This window comes from Molothrus ater, chromosome 1, assembly GCF_012460135.2.
Source record: "Molothrus ater isolate BHLD 08-10-18 breed brown headed cowbird chromosome 1, BPBGC_Mater_1.1, whole genome shotgun sequence".
Lineage (NCBI taxonomy): Eukaryota > Metazoa > Chordata > Aves > Passeriformes > Icteridae > Molothrus > Molothrus ater.
In genome coordinates, this window is record NC_050478.2 from 110,361,471 (window position 1) to 110,386,473 (window position 25,003).

The 25,003-nt window shown below is 39.7% G+C and overlaps 1 protein-coding gene across 4 annotated transcripts in view; it reads right to left on the reverse strand.

Moving 5' to 3' along the window:
• Window positions 1-232: 232 nt before the first annotated feature.
• The window catches only part of NOL4 (nucleolar protein 4), a 187,822-nt gene continuing 163,051 nt past the window's right edge, over window positions 233-25,003 (reverse strand). For all 4 annotated transcript variants that reach the window (XM_054514520.1, XM_036402971.2, XM_036402961.2 and 1 more), the window contains 3 exons: window positions 12,663-12,843; window positions 8,618-8,698; window positions 233-2,182 (listed from right to left, as the gene is read on the reverse strand). In XM_054514520.1, the coding sequence (XP_054370495.1) occupies window positions 1,989-2,182; window positions 8,618-8,698; window positions 12,663-12,843 (456 nt within the window). In that variant the 3' untranslated portion in view covers window positions 233-1,988. The remainder of the gene's footprint in view (window positions 2,183-8,617; window positions 8,699-12,662; window positions 12,844-25,003) is intronic.

Genomic DNA, 25,003 nt, shown 5'->3' on the forward strand with positions numbered 1-25,003 from the left:
AATAGTTTTTAAAGAACAAATGTAGAGTGGCACAATGGTGTTCCCTCCAGCCAACTTTAAATTATATATGCCTGTTACTCAATTCTACTGGGATTTACTAAGTAATATTGAGAAACAATGTTTGAGGGGCTGCATGAATTGGACTGGAAGGCCATTTTCCCTCTTTAAAGACCATTACAGTTATAGCTTTAAATGTTATTCCATTTAAATGTTATAATGTTTCACAATCATGTATTTAAACACAGAAATCTGTTTATTTACCCAAACAAAACAGAGGAAATGATTCCAGCCCTCAGGTTTTGAATTCTCATTTAAATATGTGAACATGAGTCCACAACTTAGAGATGTTTGTGTATCTATGTACCTCCAAAATACTCATATTTCATAGGCTTTTTCACATTAATATTCACCAACAGTATCACAAAAGTTCTTTTTCTTTTACATAACTGTAAGCAACAGTAATTCTAGAAACACTAGAGAAAAAAAAAGCATAGCAATGTCCACAGTTACAAGAAAAAGTGCACATTACTTGGTCACAATCACAGTCATTACTTGGAAAACTATATGTAACAAGTAGATATAAAATATCACTGATGCCTTAAACTCATTGTCAAAAACGGAATTACATAAAATTTTGTACATGAAATAAGGCAAATTTAGGAATGCACAAGAAACTTGTTATTCAACAAAAGCTAAACAACAGAACAGATAGTACAATAAGCATAAACTAAAGTACCTTTTTCTATATACTTAAAAAGAAGCCTGCCATAGTGCACAAAGAAAACACCATTAATGTGTAATCAATATTATAAAATAAGAAATAGAGGGGTTGGGAAGAGTGGGGAAGGGGAAAGAAGAGTTTTATTATAGTTGCAGCTGCATCCACTTACAGTTTTGTACAGGTTTTAGCTAGGCCTGGGAATTATACAAATTATACCAGAAGTGTCAATGACCTTCCTTGGTAAGAATTTTGTTTAAATTAAGGAAAAAAAATAAATACACACAAGAGTGCAAATTTTCAGATTGTCACTTGCAACCTCTTAAACATTCATCATCTACATCCAATCACAACTAGAGGGACTTGTATAAGACAGCAGCAGTGATCATGGAGTCAGATGAGCTCACCGTAAGAAATCAAATCATCTTTTTTTTTCTCAACGATATGTCTTTTTTAAAAAACGCTCAACTCTTTATTAATTGCTAATAAAGCTGCAATATATTACAGAATGGAGTTGAGAATGGCATGAATGCAGGAAATGCATACTTCCTTTGGAAGGTATTCCATAGATGACAATTTACAGTACACGGGGGAGGAAATTATCCAGCATCAAGAGTTACTCGTTGTAGAAAGAATATGAAGTTGGGGAGAAGGGCACAGCCAGGGATTCAAGAGAGGAAGGGGGGACTTAAAATAGCTCCTCAAAACATTTTCAGGACCAGTGAAAAAGTTTACCAAAGTAAAAATGAAAAATCTTGAATGAAAACAAAAATCTTTTGTTTCGTTTTTTATAAAAATTACATTTTTTTAAAATACAAGATCCTTTTAATTGCAATTGTGCCCTGTAGCAACAGGACATTTGGCAATATTTTGCCATATACTGCAGCTTTAAGTCCAATGAGTCAGTATCACATTCCACTAATATTGCACTTGGATCTTGAACCACTTGTTTTAAAAAATCATCACAGCATCTTCTGTTTCCTCCACTTGTTAGAATGAGTTAATTTCTAGCCACTTTTTCGATATTTATGCTGACACACTAAAACAAAAGCAATAGCCTGGACACAGTAAAGTACCTCGGAAACACCAGAGGTCGAAGTTCACTTTAAGCACCTTAACACATCACTTTATGGATCAAGAACAGTGTGGCATTATGGTAATTAACTCTCCTAAAAGACTGTGCAGTAACTGAAGTGTGTGCTCTGGGAAATCAAAATGTCATTAGTGGAAATTCTGAGATAAGACCAGGCCGGTGTGAAGGTCACATGACTCAGTTCTGCTGCAAAATAAGGTTTTCCAGTTCATCTGCAGAGCGCAACAAAAACGCGGCTGATTCTCGGTACCCTGCCACGAGCTGCCTCACTGCGTTTATTTCGGTGGGACTCAGCTGGGGTCTGGAGCTGGAACTACTGGAGGATCCAGAGCTGCTTGCTAACTGCCTCTTCATACTGAGATCTGTTGGACCTGCAGACAGCAAAGGGAAAGAAAAGAAGCTTCAGATCGGCTGCCAGAGACATTTCACAGGTTTTTAGATACCAATGCAGAGCAGTAGGACCTGCTCTCAGCTGAGTGCAAGTAGCAGAAATAAGCAATAATTGTTCTGTTACCAGTCACCTCGACAGGAACTACAGCAATTTATATTTATGTATCACAGACCCCACTTACAGAACATGAGGGGCAAGTCCACTGCGAGCAGAAAATTACCCTCCAGGGGCATATTCTAACAGTGTGAGCCACTCTCACCCCAAACCCTGCCCTGGGATCTGAAATGGTGATCAGGCAGAAGGTTCACCTCCTGTGCCTCCCCCAGCTCCAGCTGCCATGGTGGGCTTCACAGCAACTTGCAATTTTTATCACAGAAAATCCAACTTATGTTCTCTAGACAGCTATTTTCACATTTTATGCTTCAATCAGCATGTGGCCAGATTGAATCCCTTGCAGACGTAGATAAATGGTCATCCACATGACTTGCCTGATGCTGTCTGATCACTTACATAAATAGCTGCTCATGAATGAGATTAGGCTGGTGACAATCTGGCTGCCACAGTGAGGAGCACACTATCATCTGTGAGGGCTGCATACAGCTGGCAACACATTGCAAGGATCTTGTAAGGCCAGAACACTGACAAGAGATTCTGCAGCAATCACCATGCTGTTGTATTGGCAGCTCACAGCAATATGCTTAGCACTTTTCTTCAAAAAATATTCTCAAGACCATGAATACTTCATATGGAAGACAGCATTCCTGAGGGCAGTCTGCAGGTTACTCTGATTGGCAAAACATCTGCCATCATGAACGTTAGCTTTGTGTGGAATTTCCCTGGCTGTTTGATCAGTTATTAACCAGCTAAGACGCATGGTCCCTTATTAAAGTGTTTGTAATTTCCACTTACTACATTTTTTTTCTTCCTGGAGTGTAGATTTGGACAGGTAGAATTGGACTGAGGATTTTTTGAGCATATATAGAAGGATATAGATGGCAACTATACCTATTAAGCAAATCTGGGAAATATTGCTCTCTCATTTTGGCAGTATAGCAAATCTGTACTTCCAGCAGGTAGACAACCAGACTAGCCTCACCCTAATCTTAATACTCTCCTGGAAATTGGGATCAAGACATCCAAAGCAATGGATCTTGCTTTCCTATGAGAAAAATGTCACTCTTCAATTTGATCAGTACACTATATGTCAATGCCAAGATTTTCCAGCAAAGACTGGAATAATTTTAAAATTTAGCATATGCAACTGCAGAACATAGAACACACTAATTCATACTGTGGAGGTTCTCCTAATCCCACAAAATTTATAAGATTCAAAAACACAGACTTGCAATCATAAGCACTAATGGCAAGAGATGCCTGATTTTCAGAAGCTGAAGATCTGGTCATAAACCTTATTTAATTTTCTTCCTTATATATCTGTGCAGAGGTACAGGTGAGACCACAAAAAATGTGGAGATTGCCATGTCCCTACAAAAACTGAAGTCAATGAAAAATTTCCCTTTTAGTGAATAAAAGCAGAGCTGGGACTATGAAAAGAAACTACTCAAACAGAAAGGGTCCTATTAGGTCTGATTTCCTACTAGCATGAGCAGCACTTACCCTTACAACTTGTATTATCTGGTTTTACACCAGTATAAATGAACTGACTTTTAAATGACTTCCAGTGTACAGAGGATAAATTAAGCATAATTAACTTAGAATTAGAATTTGTTTGGTGTGACCACATGCTGCAGGAAAATCACGACTGTGAAGAAGCTCAGAGGATATTTTTAAATAAAATCTTACCCAGCACAGGGAAGAATGGTTTACCAATCATAACGCCAGTTGGGCTGAATGGTTGTAAAGAGCCATTAAAGACTTCTACATTTATTGAGGCAGTAGTGAAAAAGCTGCCACTGACATATTGAGGGCATTGTACTCCATATGAACCTACTTTAACTTTTATGTTCTTTCCTCAACTTTCATTCATGTCACTGCCAAACACACACACACACACACACACACACACACACACACACAAAATATCTGGCAGAACAGAGTTTCTGCAACAGATAATTTCATTTAATGAAATGTAACTGTTTTCTCATTGGTAATCCAGATTTTAAGTGACAGAATAGGATATCAGTTTATGTCACTCATAAGTAAAATACACATGGAAATGTGCTTGGTCATATCTCTCAGGTTTTCCTTACACAAACTGATGGTGCACTGTTCTGAAAGGAAAGCTAGGAGAAGACCAGATATCCAGTATGCACAAATCAGTATAAATCCTCACAAGTCTATAGGGTCACAGTTATTTACATAGTCTGAAGATCTGGCTGGCTCTGTATTTCTCAATGTCTGGATTAACTTTCATGAAGAAAGTTTTTTAATTCTTCAGACTATTTATCTTTGCATCCTGGAGGTACTGGAAAAAGCCAGATGGCAGTCTGCATACACAAGGAACAACCACAACCCAAAAATCCTCTTGGTCTGGGAGATTTCTGTTATGTCAGAGCTCTTGTATACAAAGAAAATAAAATATCTCAAATTTTAATGTACCCAGCTCCTTCAAACTACTTGGTGGGTGTCACTATAGGACACGAAAGAACACAAGCACACCACCGTTCTCAAGGTGAAGGAAAAAAGGGAAGTTTATTTTCTGACTCTAACTTTTATAGTTTTCCAAAAGTGGCAGTGGATTGGAGGTTGACAGTGCCACTTCTCCAATGACACTGGTCAAACCAACAGTCTATCAACTCTCTCCTCCTCCATAAAGGAATGCAAAACAATGAGTTATTTACAGAAAGTGTGTGAGAAAGTTCACTACAAGAATGTCAACATCAGAAGGCTTAGAAAATCTTAAAAAAACAGAGTGACAGGTCGGCTTATTTTTTTTTTTTATTTACTAGGAAAATGGGATTTTACTTCACTCCCCAGTTCCTGCCTTCTACTTAACAACTCACAGCACTGTCCTCCTTCCCCCTCAAAGAAAACCCCTCTGAGGAAAAACCCAAAGGAATACACACAGAGAGAAAAGTTTCATAGCTATGATTTTGGGACACTGAGAACACCCATGCCTTTTCAGGAAGGGAAGCTGCCAGAGAACTGAACAGAAAAAAAAAAAAAAAAGCCAATGCTTCATGTGGAGATAAGGATTTTAGCTCTTTTAATTATGTTATGTGACCCCTACATCTCACTTCTAAAGCTTGCCTATGACAGTCCAAGCTCTATATCTGGGAGAGCACCTCAGAGATTAGTCCCAGGATGGGACTAATATTGGTCTCAGCTTTTAAGGGCTATGATAGACACTCACTGGCAGTAATTGAGATTCTCAAAGGTGGGCCAGGCTGCTAAATACTAAAATATTGTAACTTATTTGTGGCTTCATCAGTCATACCTGGTCATTTAAAAACTGAGGAATAAGTGCAACCTATAAGTGCATTCCTGTACTGTAGATTTTTCCCATGCAATTTTATGCGAATCAGCTACTGAAACATGGAAACCTAAACCTTATTCATACCTACTGTATCTCTTTAATCAGAAAAATAAATCACAGCTATTTTGAAGGCTTAAAATAGCTGGTTAAGGACACTTTATGTATATCTATCTCCAGAAGCCATCATGACAGGTTACTAAATCTGGAAAAAGCTGAACAGCTTCACCACTATGTCTTTTTAACTCTTTACTATTTCTTTAGTCTATTTAACTTCATTTATTAGGCTGCCAGTCCTCACAGGAATGAGAAAGTGTATATTTGTAAAGACAGAAATCTGAATATTTTTGCAATGAATTTTGCAGTGTCAGGTTCCTCCAAGATGTTACTGCACATTTTAGCATACTGCTTCCTATTCTGGAGTACTTCAGGACTATTAAAAATCTTGATTGCAAACATTATTATCAGGTTCCACAACGTCTGCTGAGCAAGCAAAGATAAAGCATATATCACAGAGATTAAGACAGGAGAGTTATTTCTATTTTTTTCTTTCTCTTAGTGCATATTGCCCTAACATGAAATTGTCACCTTCCATGTTTCTATAACAGCACAACATTCTCACAAGCAGTGGATCAAACAAAGCTGAGACAAACCCTTTCTTTTATACTCTTTCAGAAGACTACAGGCAGATTGTTCATCTGTTTCTTTCTTAGGCCACCTGATTGACACTTTAACATGAGAATATTTTTGATTTACTATCTCTGTCCAGTTACATTGACCTAATTTCCCCTGTGAGGTGCAATTGTTCTTGTTGGAACCACATTAGGCTGAATATGAAAACTCTAAAAACCCACTCTTAATGTGCTAGACAAACATTCATCAAATTAGCTGCTAGAAATGTCTGCCACTAAATACTCTGTGGAACAAGTGGCTTTTTCTGTAAATTACAAGACTTTAATGGAACTAGTTACTGCCTCATGCACTACTCATTACCAACGTGATTTATATCAAATCCCAAAATATGGGTCAGATATAGATGTGTTGATACTGATTGCTTAGACACTATCAACTGTCTCAGCAAAATTCCCTTAAGAATTGTATGTTGTCACTGGGTAGCTACCAATCTTATAATTAACAACTACTGAAAGAATAATAAATGTGTCAGTGACTCTCAAAATGGTTATCACTATTGTAGATAATAATGTAGAATAAAAAAATATTTTTTAAAGCTTTATGTGCTCAAGCATCTACATGTTCATTAATAGTTAAGCAACCTTTTTCAGCAGTGATAATGCAAAAAGCAGTGACACTTATTTAGAGAAAAATACATTTGCTCATACTTTGAAATCTTTCTATAGCACCTATTCTGCTCTTCAATTTTTTCCCATGAATGGGTTTAGAAGAAAGGTTTGACTGCAAACCTTATATACTGCAATTAAACAAAATATAAAAAAACTTATCAAAGTATGCCACCTTTTCTTTCCGAATCAGATGTATTTATTGTAATAAGAATGTTTTATTATGATTTTATGTATCTGTCAATGCTTCTTTTCCTCCTGCCTTCCAACACAGAGCAGATGTGCCTAAAAGTATTGCTTCAAGTGTCAGGAGAAATCAAGAAAACAGGAACTTGATGAATTGGAGCTTTTAAGCTCCTTTCTCCCTTCTACACCTCTCCCTCTGGAAGACACATCTTCTGCTACTTTAGACAGCAGGGAAAAAATGCTGTCTTGCCTGAGGAAAGTGATATGAAAAACACAGAAATGCCTACAGCCATCATTCATTTTCAGGGATCAGGACACACAGTGGTCTGTGGTTAAATGATTATATGAGATCCTCCCTATTCACCACAGGAGATTAATTATGTGGTTTATACTGTGCTGCCTTAACAGTTGTCACCTCAGCTTTGCGCAGAGGTAAGAAAGTCAGATACTGCCCAGTACATTCCATTTCCATCCCTGTGGTGGGAATGGAGTAGTACTTGCCTGTGCCACATGACCGACAATTTGAAGAGTATGAGGAAGAAGGAAGAGGAATGTGGGGAAGGTCTTAACAGAAAATTCAGCCAGCATTTTCCAGCAAGAAGTTCCCCTTTGCCAAAATACAGGTCAAAACATTTAACTTCTCCCAACCCCACCTTTTGGGTTTTCAAATGGGAATAAACACACTGCCCCAGCTTCCTATATCTATCACTCTTGATCTGTTTCTTCATGCTCCAGGTTCTGTGTTAGAGACAAACTGTGTTCTCTTTCCCCTCCCTCCACTTTGATGTCCTCAGGGTAGCACTGAGAACACAAAAGACTGTGCAAGAGTATGGTATAAAGAAGACCTGGACAGAGGAACCACAACAAAAACCCCATTCAACTACTACACCCTGGCAAGGCAACCTGTGAATAACCCACTGAGCACTTTAAAAACTAACTACATATTGGATATTCTCATCTGTTGGGGCTTTTTTCCTCCTAGTTTGCCACCAAGAATATCACCAAGTTTATCATCGCCATCAGTCATGCAAGTGCCAAGATTTTACAGAAGGTTACAACTTGACCCCATTTTTGGGTGTGGAAAGGAGGTGCCTTTCTTCCCTGCTATCTCATTAACAAGTGGACAAGAGTGCTCAGTACTCCTCTTCCTGCTGCAGATCAGCATGGTCATGCTGGGCCTTGGAGGCTCCCCCAGCTACCCTGCTGTCTTCAGCAGGGCTGCAGCATCTGCAGGACCAGGATGCAAAGGACCAGGAAGGCTGACTGGCACATGGGTAGGAGTCCTGGCTAAAGCAGGGAAGAGCTGGGAGGGCACAGCCTCTGGAAGGAACGGCAGGGAGGGGTGAGCAGTGTGAGGGAAGTCCATGAGCCACCAGCTGGGCCATTAGGCCACCATGGTCTGCAGGCCTGCCCCTGGGAGAGGAGGCTGAAAGAGAAGCCTGCCAGGGCCAGGATCTGCCATGGTGTGAACATAATGGGATTCAGCCAAAGAACTCACCTGAGCTGGAAGGGGACTGGACGTTTGTGGTGCCTGGGATGCAGTGCTGAGTTGTGGCTGTGGTGGAGGTAGGCTGCAGATCTGTGGAGAGAAAGGGAGACACAACACTTTGTCTTACTGTGACATGAGGGAATATTCTGCATGACCAGCCCAACACCAAGTCTGAAATACCCTCTTTCTACACACACAAAAGGAACTGACTGACATTTCTGGCTAGAAAACCAGACAATGATGCAGAACAGTCCCAAACCACCTCCAGGCAACCCAGCTATGGCAGCAGAAACACATCCCACAACTCCTAGAGAAAATGGACTTCAGGAAATGAAGCAACTACAAAGACCATGACTCCAAGGAGCCCAAAATGACTTCAGAGAGTGCTGACAGTCATCAGGAGAGGGCAGACACCAACTCACTGGCCTGAAATATATGGGGAGACAAGCCAATCCCACTTCCTCTGGAGATGCTCAGGCTACATGCAGGGACTTCAACAGCTCCTGGTGGTATCAAGAGATTTTCCTCTCAACATTATCTCCTGTCCTCACCCTCCTGCCCTCAAGCTGGACATTTTTCTGAGCTCAGTCCAGGAATGATAGAAGGGGGACAGCTGAAGCCTTTGTGGCTGGCTAAGAGCTGGCAGACAAATTCTGCATTCACAGAGCTATTGCACCTTGGAGGTTCTCTATTCAGTTCTGTAACAGGAACTGCATTAGCCTTAAAAAAGGGGAGCTGTGGAAATCCACCCTTCTCAAAGAGTAGCTGTCCTTCACCATCTAAACAAATCAAATACAACATGACCAAAGGCTTCTACCTAGCCCGTGTACGGGCTGACAGAGACTCTGTCAACCCGCAGATTGCTTGGTGAATGTTTCCAGCCAAGCTGGATTGGCCTAAAATGTTTAAAAGGAGGGCAAAAGGAAACCTTGGTGCTGTAAGACCAAGCCTTTCCTTCTGTGCTTTTTTGCCAGCCCATAATAAGGAGGGGTCATTGCACAAGCTGCTACATTCTGTTTGCTCATATTGAGCAGTTTCATGAAGGCTTGCCCCATGCAGTTGTGTGAGGAGCTAATTATGGCTCTGTAATTAGCCATGTGGAAGGACTGACCTCCCCATGAGGAGGGAAGCACTGCAACAGCAGGCAGAGAGAGGTCCCTGAGCCAGAGCCACCAAACAGTTGGGCGAACAGACAGCTAAGTGTGTAAGGTCAGAGTAGGGGTGAACTTTTTATGGAGGAAATAGCCAAATTATATGAGTCACAGAATACAAAATACATACATCAGCTGGACTACTAGACAGAGAGTTAATTGGACATTAATTATTATGTTACTGTGGGGGAAGGTCCAGAAATAGGTAATCAAGCAGTGAGTTTTAGATAGCTATTGCAGCTATTGCAACTTCTTTTTTTCCTGTTTTAGCAGACACAAAAAAACAGACCTTATTTGTTTATACATGCATTCTGACTGAGGTGCCTATTTGTTTTTACACTAGGAGAACATCTGTAAATGTGACAAGAACATTTGATAGGTTACTATATTGAAAAGGAATTGCATTTTTAAATTAGTTCTTCACTCCTGAAAACAATTCACAAGTAAATATCCTGTTCTCCAGAGAAGTATGCAATTAACCATTTTAACAGCCTTGCATATGTTTGGAACAAGAGTCCTTGAAACAGTGTAATGACTGCAACCAAGGGTCCTATGATGTCTGTCAGGAGGGCAATGGTTACCCCTGTCAACTGCAAGTCCAGCCACTCCTCTTGTCTACCAATGGACACATCATAGAGGACTGACAGATCTCACTGGCCTCCAAGTCCTCCCACTTCTCCTGTGGGGAAACCAGTACCAGAGCCAGAGCAATTTATCCTGAATATCTGAGAGATAATTAGGCTGGCTCCTCGTTGGCTTTGTGTCAATGAGACTGGGGAATGAATGGAGTTGCCTTTCCGCAACTTTCCTAATGATCTTCCTGATTTGACAAGTGGATCACAAATCACCAACCTAACTAGACTGTCAGCATCAACAACTGGTTTCCAAGTCCTGGCACACAAAGCCCTTTGGTTCCCAGAGCTTACGTACTTTGACTCATGTAGGATCCCTGTGGAGAAGATGGGCACCTTGGCACAACCTTCCAGCTGTGCAACCATATGGGAGAAGTGCAATGGCTTACTGGTTTTTCAAAGTAAAAGAACGTACAGACAAAATTGTCCAGCGAAAGTAGGGAAAGGCAAGGAAGAAGAAATGTTTGAGCATTTGTCTGTATAGAAACCTGTCTTGAGCTTTAATTGTGAAAAAACCACTGGAGTCCTCTGTGTTAAAGGCACAAAGAAGATGTGGCTTCTAATCAGAAGACACGATGAATTGATGGCTAAAAATCCATGTGGTTGGATGGTGGGTGCTGCTGCCTATTATCTGTTCCCAACAAACCTCTCCTGTGATGCTACAGATGGCATTTAATTTGTACATAATTTTTTAAAATTGCATGCTGAGGCGACATAGAATACTTTTGCTTAAACCCCAAAAGTCAGTACAAAATGCTAGTTATGAAAATGGATCCTATTACAAGAAGTTTGAAGGGAAAAACAAGTACACAAAACAGTTGTGATTCCTCACAGTTTAAGATTATATAAACCAGGACAATATTGATGGCTTTTGCTGACAAATAACACATGGGGAGCTTAATCCTCCTCTTAGTTGGGCAAAAGAGCAAAAGCCAACTGTTTTCAGTGGGAACTGGTTCAGATCCTCTCTGGGCATAATGTAGAAGACAATTTTAAAGTTCTTGTGCATTTTCACAAACAAACCCAGATTTCCACGGCTTGTCTTACTGTAATGAAAATATTTGATCAGAGACCATATTCAGTGCCTCAGATGTGCTCTTCATGTGTATGGGAACAATTGTAATCATCATTCACACTGAGTCAAAGACTTTTGACAACTAAAGTATTACCTATTTAAAGACTTTTGAAAACTTAGCACAAATCATCCACAGACCTTTGAGAATTCTGCAGGCAGGGGTGAGGAAGAAGATGTGACTGAAGGTCCTCAGCACACCACATTCCAATAACTCCCTGCAGGCTGCAGCCCTGGTAGCATTTTGAAAATTGCTGAGCATGCTGAATGTAGAGGCTGTAGCTGAGCAATTATCATCTAGCCTAAGTCAGTTGCTCTACCTGAACTGGCACTCTCGCCTGCCAGACAGGGATCAGCCAGGGCAAAACCCCAGGGATTTCTCCATCCTCTGAGACATTTCTTTAAATACAGTCCTGGGAGTTGATAAAACCTCAGGCTTCCAGAGGAATTAAATTTCTCTGACAGAGAGACAATACCCATTTTATCAGAAGGGTATTGCTCTGCATTTGTACAAAATCAATATGAGGGATAATTTCAAACAAATACTACAATTTGCTTACATTTTTATGTTACAAAAGCATGCCAATGTAGGAAGCAAGGTATGTTGTCTAAATAAATGACACCACTTGTTTTTTTCAGGGGGACATACAACCTCATGGTGACATATTTACCTTATCATTTTTAGTGTAGGGTATAAATGAATATGCTGATTTCTCATTTAACACTTGTTATGCCAGATCCTTATCTGCAGTAAATTAAAGTAGCCGGTGAGACCACGTGACAAATCTATGTCAATTCATTTGTGTTACACAATATGGAGTTGAGTGTTTTGAAACTCGAGCCAAAGATATACTAATGGCCTCCTTTTGTGATCAGTGTAGGGGAGGACAGTAATGATAGGGTCCTATACAGTTATGCAAACAGACTGAAGATCTAACCTGGCATTTTTTTACTCAGCTTTGTTACAGGCTTATGGTTCAGTCTTGCCCTATTGTGTATTAGTCCCTTGAAGCTGGAAAGAGACTAGCATGCAGGGAGCAAGTATTTTGCTCAGCAGTAGCTGTTTGCAGGCTTGTGCTCCTGCTCATTATGTGATAATAGCCTGTGGCTATTGAACCCCATGGACTAGCTTTATGTACAGCAGGGGGAAACGCACATCAGCACATACACATACAGCCACAATTTGTGAGGAAACTCACCACTACTAGAAGCATCATTGAGGTTTAGCAGCCCACCTCCGAGCCCTCGGTAGCTATGGTAACTGTAGGTCCCATTGCCGTTGATGTACAACACCTCCTGCGTGCTGGAAACAGCTGATGTTGAGTAAGTGACCTGGGCTGGCTCCTGTTTGCACTGCTTGTCAGCTGGAGCAGCCTCATCCTGCAAAAAACAAGAAAAGGTTTGGAATTACGGTTACATTTCACCTTGCATGTGAAGGTCTTTTCCATTTTCCATTGTTAAGATTCTACATCTATCGCTTTCACAAAATTACAATGCATGTTAAACAAGCACAGATATGTTTCTGATTTACAAATATCAGCATAAAAGAAACAATGGAAATAAGCAAGAATACAGCTTTCCTAAAAATCTGAGAATATTCATTTATTTGTGCTCCACAAACCAGCCATAACTGATTCTCAAAGAAGAACATGTACCCTCTCACCCTGAAGAGCTCTTCTTCAAAAACCAACTCTGTCCAGAAGAGTGGGAAAGGACAAGAAAGAAACAGCCATTTCCTGAGTACTGGAGTGACTCTTACAAGTCAGAGAATCACATATTTCTTTATAAAATAAACCAATACAGAATGTACCATCTACTTATTTGGATGCGTCAGTCTCAGAAATGACAGAAGGAATAGAGGAATGGAATAAAACTGCATTCTTATGTTTGGAGAAGCTTAAGTGAGTGTCCTTCCACACAAAGGTCATAAAGTAGGGATGCCTTCACAAAAATGACTTGAACACTGTTGTTATCTGTGTAACAGCAGCGTCCATTTGTACACCATGAGCTTTCCTCAATGCTTTCTGTTTGCCTCTTTGATGATTGTGCAATATTTAACAGAATTTAGCAGAACAGCCTTTCAATTTTTCCTGAAGGGAGATGCTTCAGGTGAAAGTGTATTATTGCCCATTGGTACTTACTGTATCTACTGCTTAGAGTACCTCGCCTCCATTCATCATCACAGAATGCCACAGCAGCAACTTTATTAATGACACAGGTGAAATAAAGAAAAGCATTGAGAGAAGATTTAATGCATTTTAGTAGTTGGAAACAAGGAAAACTATCACTGTGTGACTGCTCATCCTGCCACAAGGACCTCAGTGACACAAAATATGATTTAGTCTGTATGTATTTGAATATTTTCTTTGTTTCTTGACTTTTTCATTGGTTTTGCTTTCTACTCTCATCTAATGAAAACACATTTCAGTGTTTTCAAATAAAATGGTTTCAAAAAAAATGGATCTATGGAAGTTTTGTTTTTAAAGGACCTTTTCAGAGCAGTTAACTGAAAAAAAAAAAAGGATCTGCTAAAATTACCTCCCCTTTGTGTCAGATCTTTTGCTATTTTATGCATATCTCCACTGCACAACTCTTTGATGGTTCATAAATATACCAAACTTATTAAGAATTCTATAAATTTTCTGAAACCTTTTTTATAGTTTTTACTTAGATCAAATAGTTCAAGCAGTGTTCAGTCTCCGTGTTGAAGTAAAAAGGGCTGTGAATCCTCTATGCATTAAGAGCAATTGTTGGTTTCACTTCTCAAAGGGCACTATCAGCTTTTCTTAGATGAGGACATCCCTGTCTTGCAGGTATTTATTGGTGAAAGAGACTTTCACCTGAAGCACAACTGAAATAACTCAGGGAGAAGGGATATATGTTATTAACAGAAATTCTAATATTTATTATGGAATGCTGAACCATCAGACAATTAATACCATAAACAATAAGAATTGGGCCTCTTGGGCAGTATTATGAGCTAAGGCAAAATTTTACATTTTTAAGAGAGTTGGCCAAAGTGGTCTCCTAAGCATTTTTTAAAGTAATAATAATCTTAAACAAACGGCCAGAATTGCAATGTATTTTTGCCAGGAATTTAATATCACTTATTTTTTTATCTCCAAAGGTCATTGATGTCTCTTATGAGAGAAAATATATTATTTTCTGAGAGAATATTTATAAGCTACACAGTAAAGTTATATCTTGGCAACATAGCTTAATTCATCGTCCAAAATTTTAACACTCTCAAGACTCAGATGTTCTGCCTCCTTATGTCTAAAACTAAATGATACTTCCTGCCATAGACTCACTCAGAGCCTCATTTTTTTTTTTCACAGAGCTCAACAGCAGAACTTCTGCAAAACTATCGAGGACTAAACTGTGTTCAAGGGGCACAGTGCAAACAGGACTAACTCCTACAGCTGAGCAGAGTGTCTCAGGATTGGTGTCCTTATCCTCGCTGTCTGGAAACCACAGATTTGCTGTCCCTGGATTTACATGTCCTCCAGAGCCTCTCTAGTCAGAGCACTGAAGCCCTAACTGGAAGTGTCTTGCAGAGCAGATGCACAGAGCTCCTGGCAAGGCCCAGAAGGCAGAGCCTGGCTGGAGGAGGCAGCAGGGAGCTCGGTGCACCTCGGCGCACACCAGCCCACGTGTTTCGGAGCACACGGCCAAGAAGTGGGAGAGAGCCAGAGCTCTGGCTACTTGTCGCTGTGCATGGTGAAGAGGCGGAGGAATTGGGATGCAGGGTCTCTGCTGGCTGTGGCGAGGAGGGACCTGAACTCAGAGCTGCCATCTCCTAGCAACCAGGCTCCAAGCAAAGCTGCGGTGGGAGTCGTCGCTGAAGCTGTGCCACTGCGCGGGAAGGAATGCACAATTCACAGTGCCACGGAGATTGCACCCAGAAAGGGAGCATGACTCAGGTCCCTCTCAGAAGTGCCGCCCTGGGAGGCTCCCTTCCAGCTCCTCCCTAACACAAAATCCACAGGCGGCTTTGAGGTCAGAAATCCAACGTTGGCGCTTTGCTACTGAAGGGGGATCTTTGTACAGAACTGATCATAGCCCTAAAAGAATAAAAAACACTGTGACATGCCAAGGGATGGGGCTTGAGGTGGAGTCTGGGCACTCCAGTGGGGAAGGAATTCTCAGGCAGGCTAAAGGAGTTGAGGATGATGCTGGAACCGGGACTCCTGGTTCTGCATATGAACTCTAATCTCTTGGCCACTAGCAAAAGGAGGCTTCCTCTAAACATTACACATCTCTTTAAACAGCACACTGATCACCTATCCCTAAATGATGAATAAGATGCCATACATTTCAGACACTAAATCTGATCCTTAATTAAGTGTTTACCTCAGTCTTCATGACTCCAACTACATGCAGAAATAGGGCAGGGTTTTTGTCAAGCTTTTTCTGAGCAGGCTCAGGCTTCAGCCCTACTGGTAGGACTATGAACCATGAGCCTGGTTCCAGGGGGTTAGATGTTGCCTCTCATACATTCCCCTGGGATTTATGCAATTTTTTGGAAATGCTTGGAAAAGTTTTTTTTTTTTTTTTAAATGTTCAAATGGCAAAGCTGTGCCATTTTCCCTTGCAGTCATACCAAAGATAAAGAAGCCAGTCTCTCTTTTTCTTGGGGATGGAGAATATGAATATCACATTTATTTGTATACCTGAGATTCATTCTTAATAGATTAATTCTCTTCATTCTTTTCAACTGAAATTTCTTTGATTTTAAACTAATGTAGAAATTAAATATATTGTTGTTCCACTGAAAACAGACATCTTTGAAATATTCTGTGTTAGTTATTCAGCACCTCCTGTTTCTCCCTATATAATGTTTACACTGAAAAGGCTTATTTATTTAAAATTTTATTTAAAAAATACTTTGATTTCAAGACAATCATTAGCAATTAACCATTTAGAGACATGTTTGACCTAACTACCTGGAACATATACTGTTGTAATCATAGTAATATACTAAACTTTTGAAGTATTAACTAACCATTTTTAAACTATTTATAATTTACCTTTAATAAGAAGTATGAGCAAGGTGCAGATAAAACATCTGTTCATCTAGAATTTGACTCATACTATCTTAATTTAGTATATGCCAAAGGAAATAAATCATCCCTCTAACAATATTTCTCTTCTGTATTTATTTTGGAGGAGAAGCCATTTAAGTTTGAGAACATTACCTGCAAAATTATTGAAATCAGAATATGGAAAAATACTTTGTAGGTACAAAAGCACCCTAAAATAAAAACTTATCTGTTGGCTTGAAAAGAGGAAGCATGAGGTCCTTACTGTGATCCTCAACTTGATATATACCAGAGATATTTATGTCTCAGTTTAATGTCAAGGTCTGTACTGGGAGAACACTTTTTTCCCCCCACAAAAGAGGAGATAGAAAAGATATATTTCATTTTATTTTTAATCAGGGAAGCAATTTAGTAACCCTCTGAGGACAGTACATCCTAACAAAATTTTCCATGAGCTGTTGCATAACCTGTATATTGAAGAAACCCTCTTTGCTCTGACTGATGCTCTGAGCAGCAAATGAATAGTTTAGTTTAGAGGAATCACTATCCACAGCAACATGATGTTGGTGCAGATTGTCAGGACTGTGGTACAAAGAGCAAAGCTCACTGGCACTTCCCAGCCTCTTGTTCCCCTGCCAGCAGAGGGACAGCACACACAACTCTTTTAAAACAGTCTTCATAGAAGCATCTTTAACAGTGTCACTGATCTCTTCTGTTCTCCATCTCCTTTACCACCTCAAAATAACACAATAATTTGTGAAAATAGAGAGCCCTGACAAAGCTGTGCTACACTGAATTTTGAACCCTTATACACACAAGTGTCAGAAATTCAGTGTACTCCAGTTAAGAGAGAGCAGTACTATTGCCTTGGCTTCCCTGCTAGCAACAGGCATTGCTACCATGTACATGTAAATCCTGACAGGGAGTGTGTGTGCAACTCAGCTCACATGGCCAGTGCCAACTGACCACAGGGCTAACAAAACTTCTGCAAAAGAAGTATAGATAATAATGTTCCAAAAATGCAAAGCTGGTGACATGCATAGTGCTACTGCTTTCAATACTGCAGTACTTGCCAGGCTGACAAACCAACGACTCTGAGAATAACAGCTTTTAACTGCCCCTATGTCAGTGTAATTTTTCCCCATGAATTAGAAAAGAGACAGAAAAGCAAACAAATTTTCACTTCATATTTCTTGATATTGCCTTTTTTAATAAGTTAAACTGAAAAATGTGGATTGCTTGTTGTTCTTGTCAATAAATGCTTCTTTTAGAATACCACTTTGAGGTTAGGAAAACTCAAATACAGATAAGTCTTCAAACAAATAGGCAAGCACATTTGCATATGGCCTTCCACTTTTTCCGCATAGGAAAAAAACTTCATTCACTTGTAAAAACAAAGCAGGCTTTACAGTTTTTTTTAGGTTTCAGTAGCTTGTAATATGGCTTTAGAAGAAAGGAGATAATGTTTCATATATTTTTCTCATTTGAATCCCACTAATTTAATTCTACAATCAAAAGTAAAATAAATAGAAACATATGATAAAACCACATAACACTTTTCAAAGCATATCCAGCTAATCCTTACAATACTCCTGATAGATAGGACTTTTATCAGTGCTTTTCAGATGGTGAGATTCTGCAACAAAGGCAACCTTAAGCTAGAGTTACCTAATATGTAAAGTTCTTGAGTTCTGCAACCGTAGCAGCATAATGAGCTTCTCTTTGTGTAAATTAATTTTTAAAGTTAAGAAGTTTTTAACTGGGAAGAAACTCAGAAGTTATATCACGAGACACCCTGCTATATGCACAGAGGATTGTGCATATATATACCCTGCTATATGCACAGAGGATTGTGGGGCTGGGAGTTCTCTGCCCATCTCAGCTTTTGCATGGAGAAGCAGCTGCCAGGGTAAGCAGCCATCACCATCTGCATGGAGCAAGGTACTTCAAGGAGGATAAACCACATGAAACCTGGCTCCCACTGAAGGGCCCAGAATCTGGCCCCTTCTTAGACACCAATCTGCTGTTGCCAGGACCAGATTGTGAACACTTTGTGCTCTGCCTTTGCAAAATCCCTGAGGATTTTGCTTCTCCAGTCTTGTCTTCTACCCTTCATCTCAGTTTCAATCTTCTTGCCTAGCAAATCCTAATCTCTCTTTTCTAAACCAGTCTCTTGATTCCAGATACCTGAGCAGCTTCAACAACTCAAGGCCTTTTGTTTCCCTGTTTGTATTTAATCAGTGTTACACTCACTGATGGTTCCATTTGAGATTTTCTCTCTATGCTCAGACTCCTATAAGTATCCTAATCCCCAAAATCTTGTCCCACAGGGAGCAAAGCCAGGTTCCATAATTAGCCAGAGCAGCTCCTGGTTTCAACTCACATTATTTCTCATTAGTAGTATCTGATCCTCTTTCACCACTAGTTCTCTAATCCACCTGGCCAGTTTCCATCACACTGCCAGCCTCATCTCGCTCAAGTCCTCATAATGTCACTTTCCCTTTGTCCCTTGCTTTCACTGCTCCTGTCAACCCTCACCAGGCTGCAGCCCCAACACTTTTCCCCTTCTTTTGCACTGAGATCAGAATTTAGCAAATAAAATACTTTGATTGTGTAAACATGTGTAGCCAGTGTTATATCCTTGGTATAAATGACATCATGTTGTCAAGAGCAAACACAGAGCCTCCTTTTATTTTTTTAAGCAATTGTAAATATACTTTAGGATCAAACTACCCTTACAGGATAAATTTTTTCTCGTTCTTGAAAATGGCTGTAATTATCTCTGAAAGGGTTCAACAGATGGAAGACATAGAGAAGAGTAAATGTAATCCCTGTGGGCTGAAGGTCATGAAGTTATCATTGAACTGCACACCTAGTATTGTAATGGGAAATGTCAGGCAATCTTAATAAGTGATGATTCTACCAACTGCTTGGATGACACATATTGTTCTGACAGAATACTGGATCTTTTATTAGCTTTAATTACATTAAAGTAACTCTCTAGTGTTTAACCCAGCTTTTAATTTTATAACTAATATCCTGGAAGCCTGGACAGCTAAACATTACTTTGGCATATCACAGTAGGCCAAATTTTCCCTTAATTCTGCAGTAAGGCTGTTGACTCAGTGTGCTTAGCAATAGTGAAAATGGTATTTCTGCAAATGATGGATTTCACTTCAGTTTTGGTTTCCATTGCACATTCTTTCTCCCCTCTCCAGTTGCTAAGGTTTGTGTTGGGATTACTGCTAAATAAACTACAGTAAATAAAGCCTGTTCAAGACTAGTGAGGCTTGAACAAAAAGAAAATATACCTACATAATTCATAGTTTCAAAGACCTACATAATTTCCTAAGCTTGAAATCCAAGTGAAGCTACACAGTAGTCCTTTGCATTGGCTGACCTTCACATCTGAAGTACTGAATATTTATAGTCCTGTAAAAGGACTTCTTTTAATATTGTAGGATGTGCTCTTAGAGCTGTAAGCTCAGCATGGAGGCAATGTGAGGCCAAAAGCTTATCTAAGAAAAGATACTACCTTCCCCAGAAAGCCTTATCCCTCTTACAGTGGAATGAACAAAAGCCAAATTTTCAATTAAGTCAGCAGAGTTTCAGTATTCACAGTAAGAAAAGCAAAGCATTTGCTACAGCCTCTGGATTTGCACATAGAAATGTTAACCCTTGTGACCTGTTTGCCATGTGGCATCATGTCTCTTACCTCCAAACTATTTTGAATAAAGTTATACAAAATTTCCAGTCCTTATGTTGAGGGATTATTAATAGAAAATGAACATCTACTTGAAATTTCAACTTGCTGTACCAGACCCACAGCTGAAACCCTGAAAAATAAGTGCTAGAATCTTACAGTCTCTTTAAAAAAATACTTAAAATATAACACAGCAATATTTTATTTAAGGGGAAGAGTTCTTCTCTAATAACCTTTCAAGACTTAAACATATATTTATATTTGTCACATAATATCTCTCCATGGGTATTTCTCCACCTCCCAGGCTATTCACAGTATTCCTTAAAATGATGCATCTATTGACAGTCCCATAACCTGGTGTCCAAAACCATCAGTACAGATAGATATAACAAAAAAATTGCATCTTTAGACAGATTCCTTCCCCTTTAAGTTTAGTTATCCTCCAAAACAGCATTGCAGGAAAAGGCACTAGATTTATGGATGAGGTCTACTTGCAGCCAGCAGAAAGACCACTGAGATTTTATCCAGAAGTACTTAATGCAAATTTGAGCAAGCTGACTAAAATAAAACATGAAGTAAAGTTCAAACAATACCACAGAACTCATGCCAGATATTCCTTAGACTGGGAAATGTTTTGATAATTCAGGAGTGGACTTAGCAGTAAAATCAAGTGGGACATAATTGCTGTTCTTGGGTTTGCACACTATTTCTCCTCCTGTAAGGAGCAGCTGGGGGATTGCTAAATTGCTTTCCATCCTCTGTTATCAGATCTAGACTATGTTTTTCTCTGCCACTCTCTCTGCATTATTTTTTTCACTTTTACTTACTTAAATCGAGTATGTATAAAAAATGAGAAAGCTCATTCTTGTGTGACATACTACTCAATTTGTAGCTCAGTTGGAGCTGGCTATTCCAGCCAAGCTGAACACTCATGCTTTAGCTGTGAGTCTATCATCTCATCATTACGTGGAGAGCACATCAGTCTCAGAGTAGAATTTTCTGGCCTGAAAACCTGAGATTACATGAAAAAGTGCTCCTAGCCTGCAGAGGCAACCATAATGAACATGTCACTGCCTGAGTCTAAGTACTAATGATGATTTTGCTTTGAAGTCCAGTATAATTTTTTTTTCATACTTCTGATAAAAAAATGTAACTAGAATTTTTTAGATGGTGGTGAAATATTGATACAGTCTAATTGAGTTAAATTGAGTGTAGCACAGAGTCCAGTTAGGCATCTAAACTGCCTGAAATACCAACAGTGATGTGGAAACTTGAAGAGTGCCTATCAAAATGTTAAGTTAGCTGCCAGCACTTCAAAGATCTCCAAATTGTCCTCCTGACACAGGATATAGAGCCAAGAAAAGAAAGCCATGCTTCAGTTTCAGATTAGAATGGCATAGGTTCCTTTTGCTCTCAGATTATTAACTCTGAAATGAACTGTCATCATCAGTGTTGTCACCAGGCATCAAAAATGACATCAGCCAGTGCTCAACGAGAAATGAAAGCATAAGACTGGCATGGAAAAAGAAGATCAAAATAAAAAGGTGCTATTGTGTAGAAGAGAGATAAATGAACCCCAGACTGCTGCATTTCTGATACAATGACACATCATCTATAAACTGGAATGGGTATGTTAACCTTAAATAAAAGGTTTATGTTTTCACATTGCAGCATTTGAGTCTTGTTTTTTCACCACTGCCACATCACTTGCAGTACAGCAAACATCCTTTGAGAAGAGGTATTGTGTGGCTGTTGCAAGGAGCTTGGAGAACCACTTTTGCTGGAGCAGTACTTAAGCAGACAGCTCACTGTTCACAGTCTGTCAGCTTTTCAGTTCATTATCCACTGTGGTAGCAGAAGTGCAACAGGAGCTTTCAGAGGTCACCAGTGCTGCTGGTTGAGCATGGACACGTGGATGAGCTACTCCTACAGTTTAGTTAACTGGGATGCTCGGTCCCTGGGGAAAGAGAAACTGTGTTCTACTAAAGGATTGTATTTCTCTGCCCAAATGGAAAGGGACAGCATTTATCTTTTCCTGTGGCCCTTAAGATAAGGGCCTAATCTTTAGTGAGGTTCTAGATAGTTGGTTTTTGAATGTGCTCTCCTTGGCGTGGCTTTTTTCCCATCAGGAATAAAGGAATATTAAAAAGCTTAATGATTCAATGGAGCAATATAATTTTAGGTGGACTAATGGTAGAAAGTGTCCTTGAAGTTATTTTTCTCTATAACTCCTGCTGTTCTTTTCTTAGGTTGCACCACCATAACTTTCATATCACCATTCATAAACTATTCCATAAGCTCTGGTCTCTTTTTCCAGAGAATTTTAATATATGAAACCATTTAGATAGCTATAGTGGTGGTATTCCACCACTACTAATTGAAAGTTGTCTCAATATACAAGACAGATGCCCAGTGCAAGACTGCACAGTGCACCCCAGTGTGTGCACAGCAGGGACTTCCTCTGTGCAAATTTAAATCACATGTCCAACAATGGCTGGCACCAGGTTACAAGCAGCTTCAGACATGTAAAAGACTGGAATGGGCCTGGTTGAATATGGGAATTGTGACAATACCTTTGAGTTTTGGCAAAACTTCTGTGGGTGATAGTGTATTTCACAAAATACACATGACATTTCCTTTGGAGAAAGCAGACAAAGGTGTCATGTGAAGAGCAGAAGAGTCTTCAGCCACCATTTTCTGCCTTGCAGAGGAGGACAACAGGAAAGAGGGCAGGTGGAAATTTTTTCCTCCCTGTTATACCAGCAGAGGGAAGAGGATTGTTAGGGCCCAGGCCTCATACAGAATTTCTTCCTCTTAGGACAGGCAGAAAACAAAGGCAGACTTTTACTCTGACCCAAAGAACAGTGCAGCATGATCCTTGCCTTGGACCTTATGACAAGTTATTGATTGAGGCTTTGTTTTTAAGTAGTCAACCTTGAGAATCCCCACCTCCTCCATTTACACCTCCCCACCCACTCCCAGCCCCCGTTTCCCATTAAAGGAAAGGAAGTTTCCCTTGGAAGACTACCCCAACTTCTTCAGCCTCTGAGGGGAGAATATGAAAGGATCTTTTCCTTCCCTCTGTCACCTGCACAGAGCTCTCAGCCTAAGGTCACTCAGGACACAGGACTATGGGCCCAGGTTTGCTAAACCTGCTCTTTCCTAAGAGACTTCATTTGGTACATGCCGGATCCCAAAAGTGAAGCACTGCATAATGAACTGCAGGGCCTAGGATTAGAGTAGCTAAAAATTCCTGCTAGAATTAGAGTAGCTAAAAATCTGAAGAAAATAAAGGTAAAAATTCAGGGGAAATGAAGTAGAGGTTATGTCATTGTTTATTCTCATCTTGCTACATAAACCCTCTCAAAGCCAATTTCTTTGCAGAGGCCAGCACCTTGCAGAAGATCATAGCTGATCATTTTTGCTGCTTCTTTGTTGACAGGCAGTACTAACGGAGGAGTCTGAATATCTGAGTTTTCTTCCAAAAGAGAAACAACATAAACTGCAAGGAAACAATGTCCTCTTTTGCCATCCCAAGAGTGGTTTTGCCTGCAGGTAATGGTGGTGAATGAATCAATGTATTACTGGAACTGATGTGTGATGACAAAGGCATAGCAGTACCTACTGCTGAACCAGAAATATGCAAAGCAAGAGGAATTCCTCCTTTCCTTTGAGAGTGTAATCCTCTCATTCAGAACAAGCCTTGCTATGCCTCAGGCAACTCCACTTTTATGATAACAATCAAGCATTTTACTCAGTACTTTTCATGCCTATGTGTATGCTGGGAAAGAAATTATCTCAGTAAGGTACTCCTGCAGGAGTTTCTTTCCCCCTTGCCAAAACGCCATTTTCCAGTGACTGTGATGGGCAACATTTTCAGCTGGGATAGATCAGCATTACTCCATTCAGTGCAGAAGGACTGTGGCACCAGAGCACCAACAGAGAAAATCTTTAAACTTATGAATCAAATGTTTAGGAAGCACACAAGGAACAGTGTGTGGGAGTGCTGGAGCAATGCTTGTGCCAGCTTTGCAGATTTATTACTACAATATCATCACGGTCACCATAATTAAACCTCCCACTATAGGTCTCTTCATCTACTGCACTGCAACTAGTATCACTCCCACCACTGCCAGCCTATTTTGTTAACACAAAACAGTTTTCCATTCTCCTGCCAGATCTGGGATATTGAGATGCAACCACTGAAAAAGGCTCTATGGAAAACTATGGGGTACGATTTGGATTTTGAGTGATTCTTCCTATTTCTCTTCTGCTCCAGACTTCCTTTTATTATTACACATCATGGAGTGTCTGTCAGGAGGAATGGACCAAAGCACTCTATGTTAGATCCCAAATTAAATTCTTCTTCATTTAGAAACAGATGACGGCCTAGACATGAAGCATTTGAGGTCAATGTTGAATTAGCTTCCTCATTTTCAACTAATTAAAAATGTCTGTGTGTTCCAGTTTGGAAAGGAAGAAAACTAAGCCTGCTGCAGATTTCAACATTTTGCTTCCACAGGTAAATTATAGTCAAAGTTATAGATCTTCTGAAAAAAAAAAAAAACAAAACACCAACAAGCCCCAGTTTTCTTGTCTGTTAGTAAGCAATTGCTTTTTTGTACTCACTTAATGATTGGTTCTTCTTTTCAAAGGTAGGTTCAGATATTTTAAAGATATTTTACCCTGTGTTTGAATAACCTGAATGCTAATTATTTTATTTCAAATCTGCATTAAAACCTTAACAGCACGTTTGTGGAAAACAAAATTCTTTCTATTAATTCAATGCAGGGTG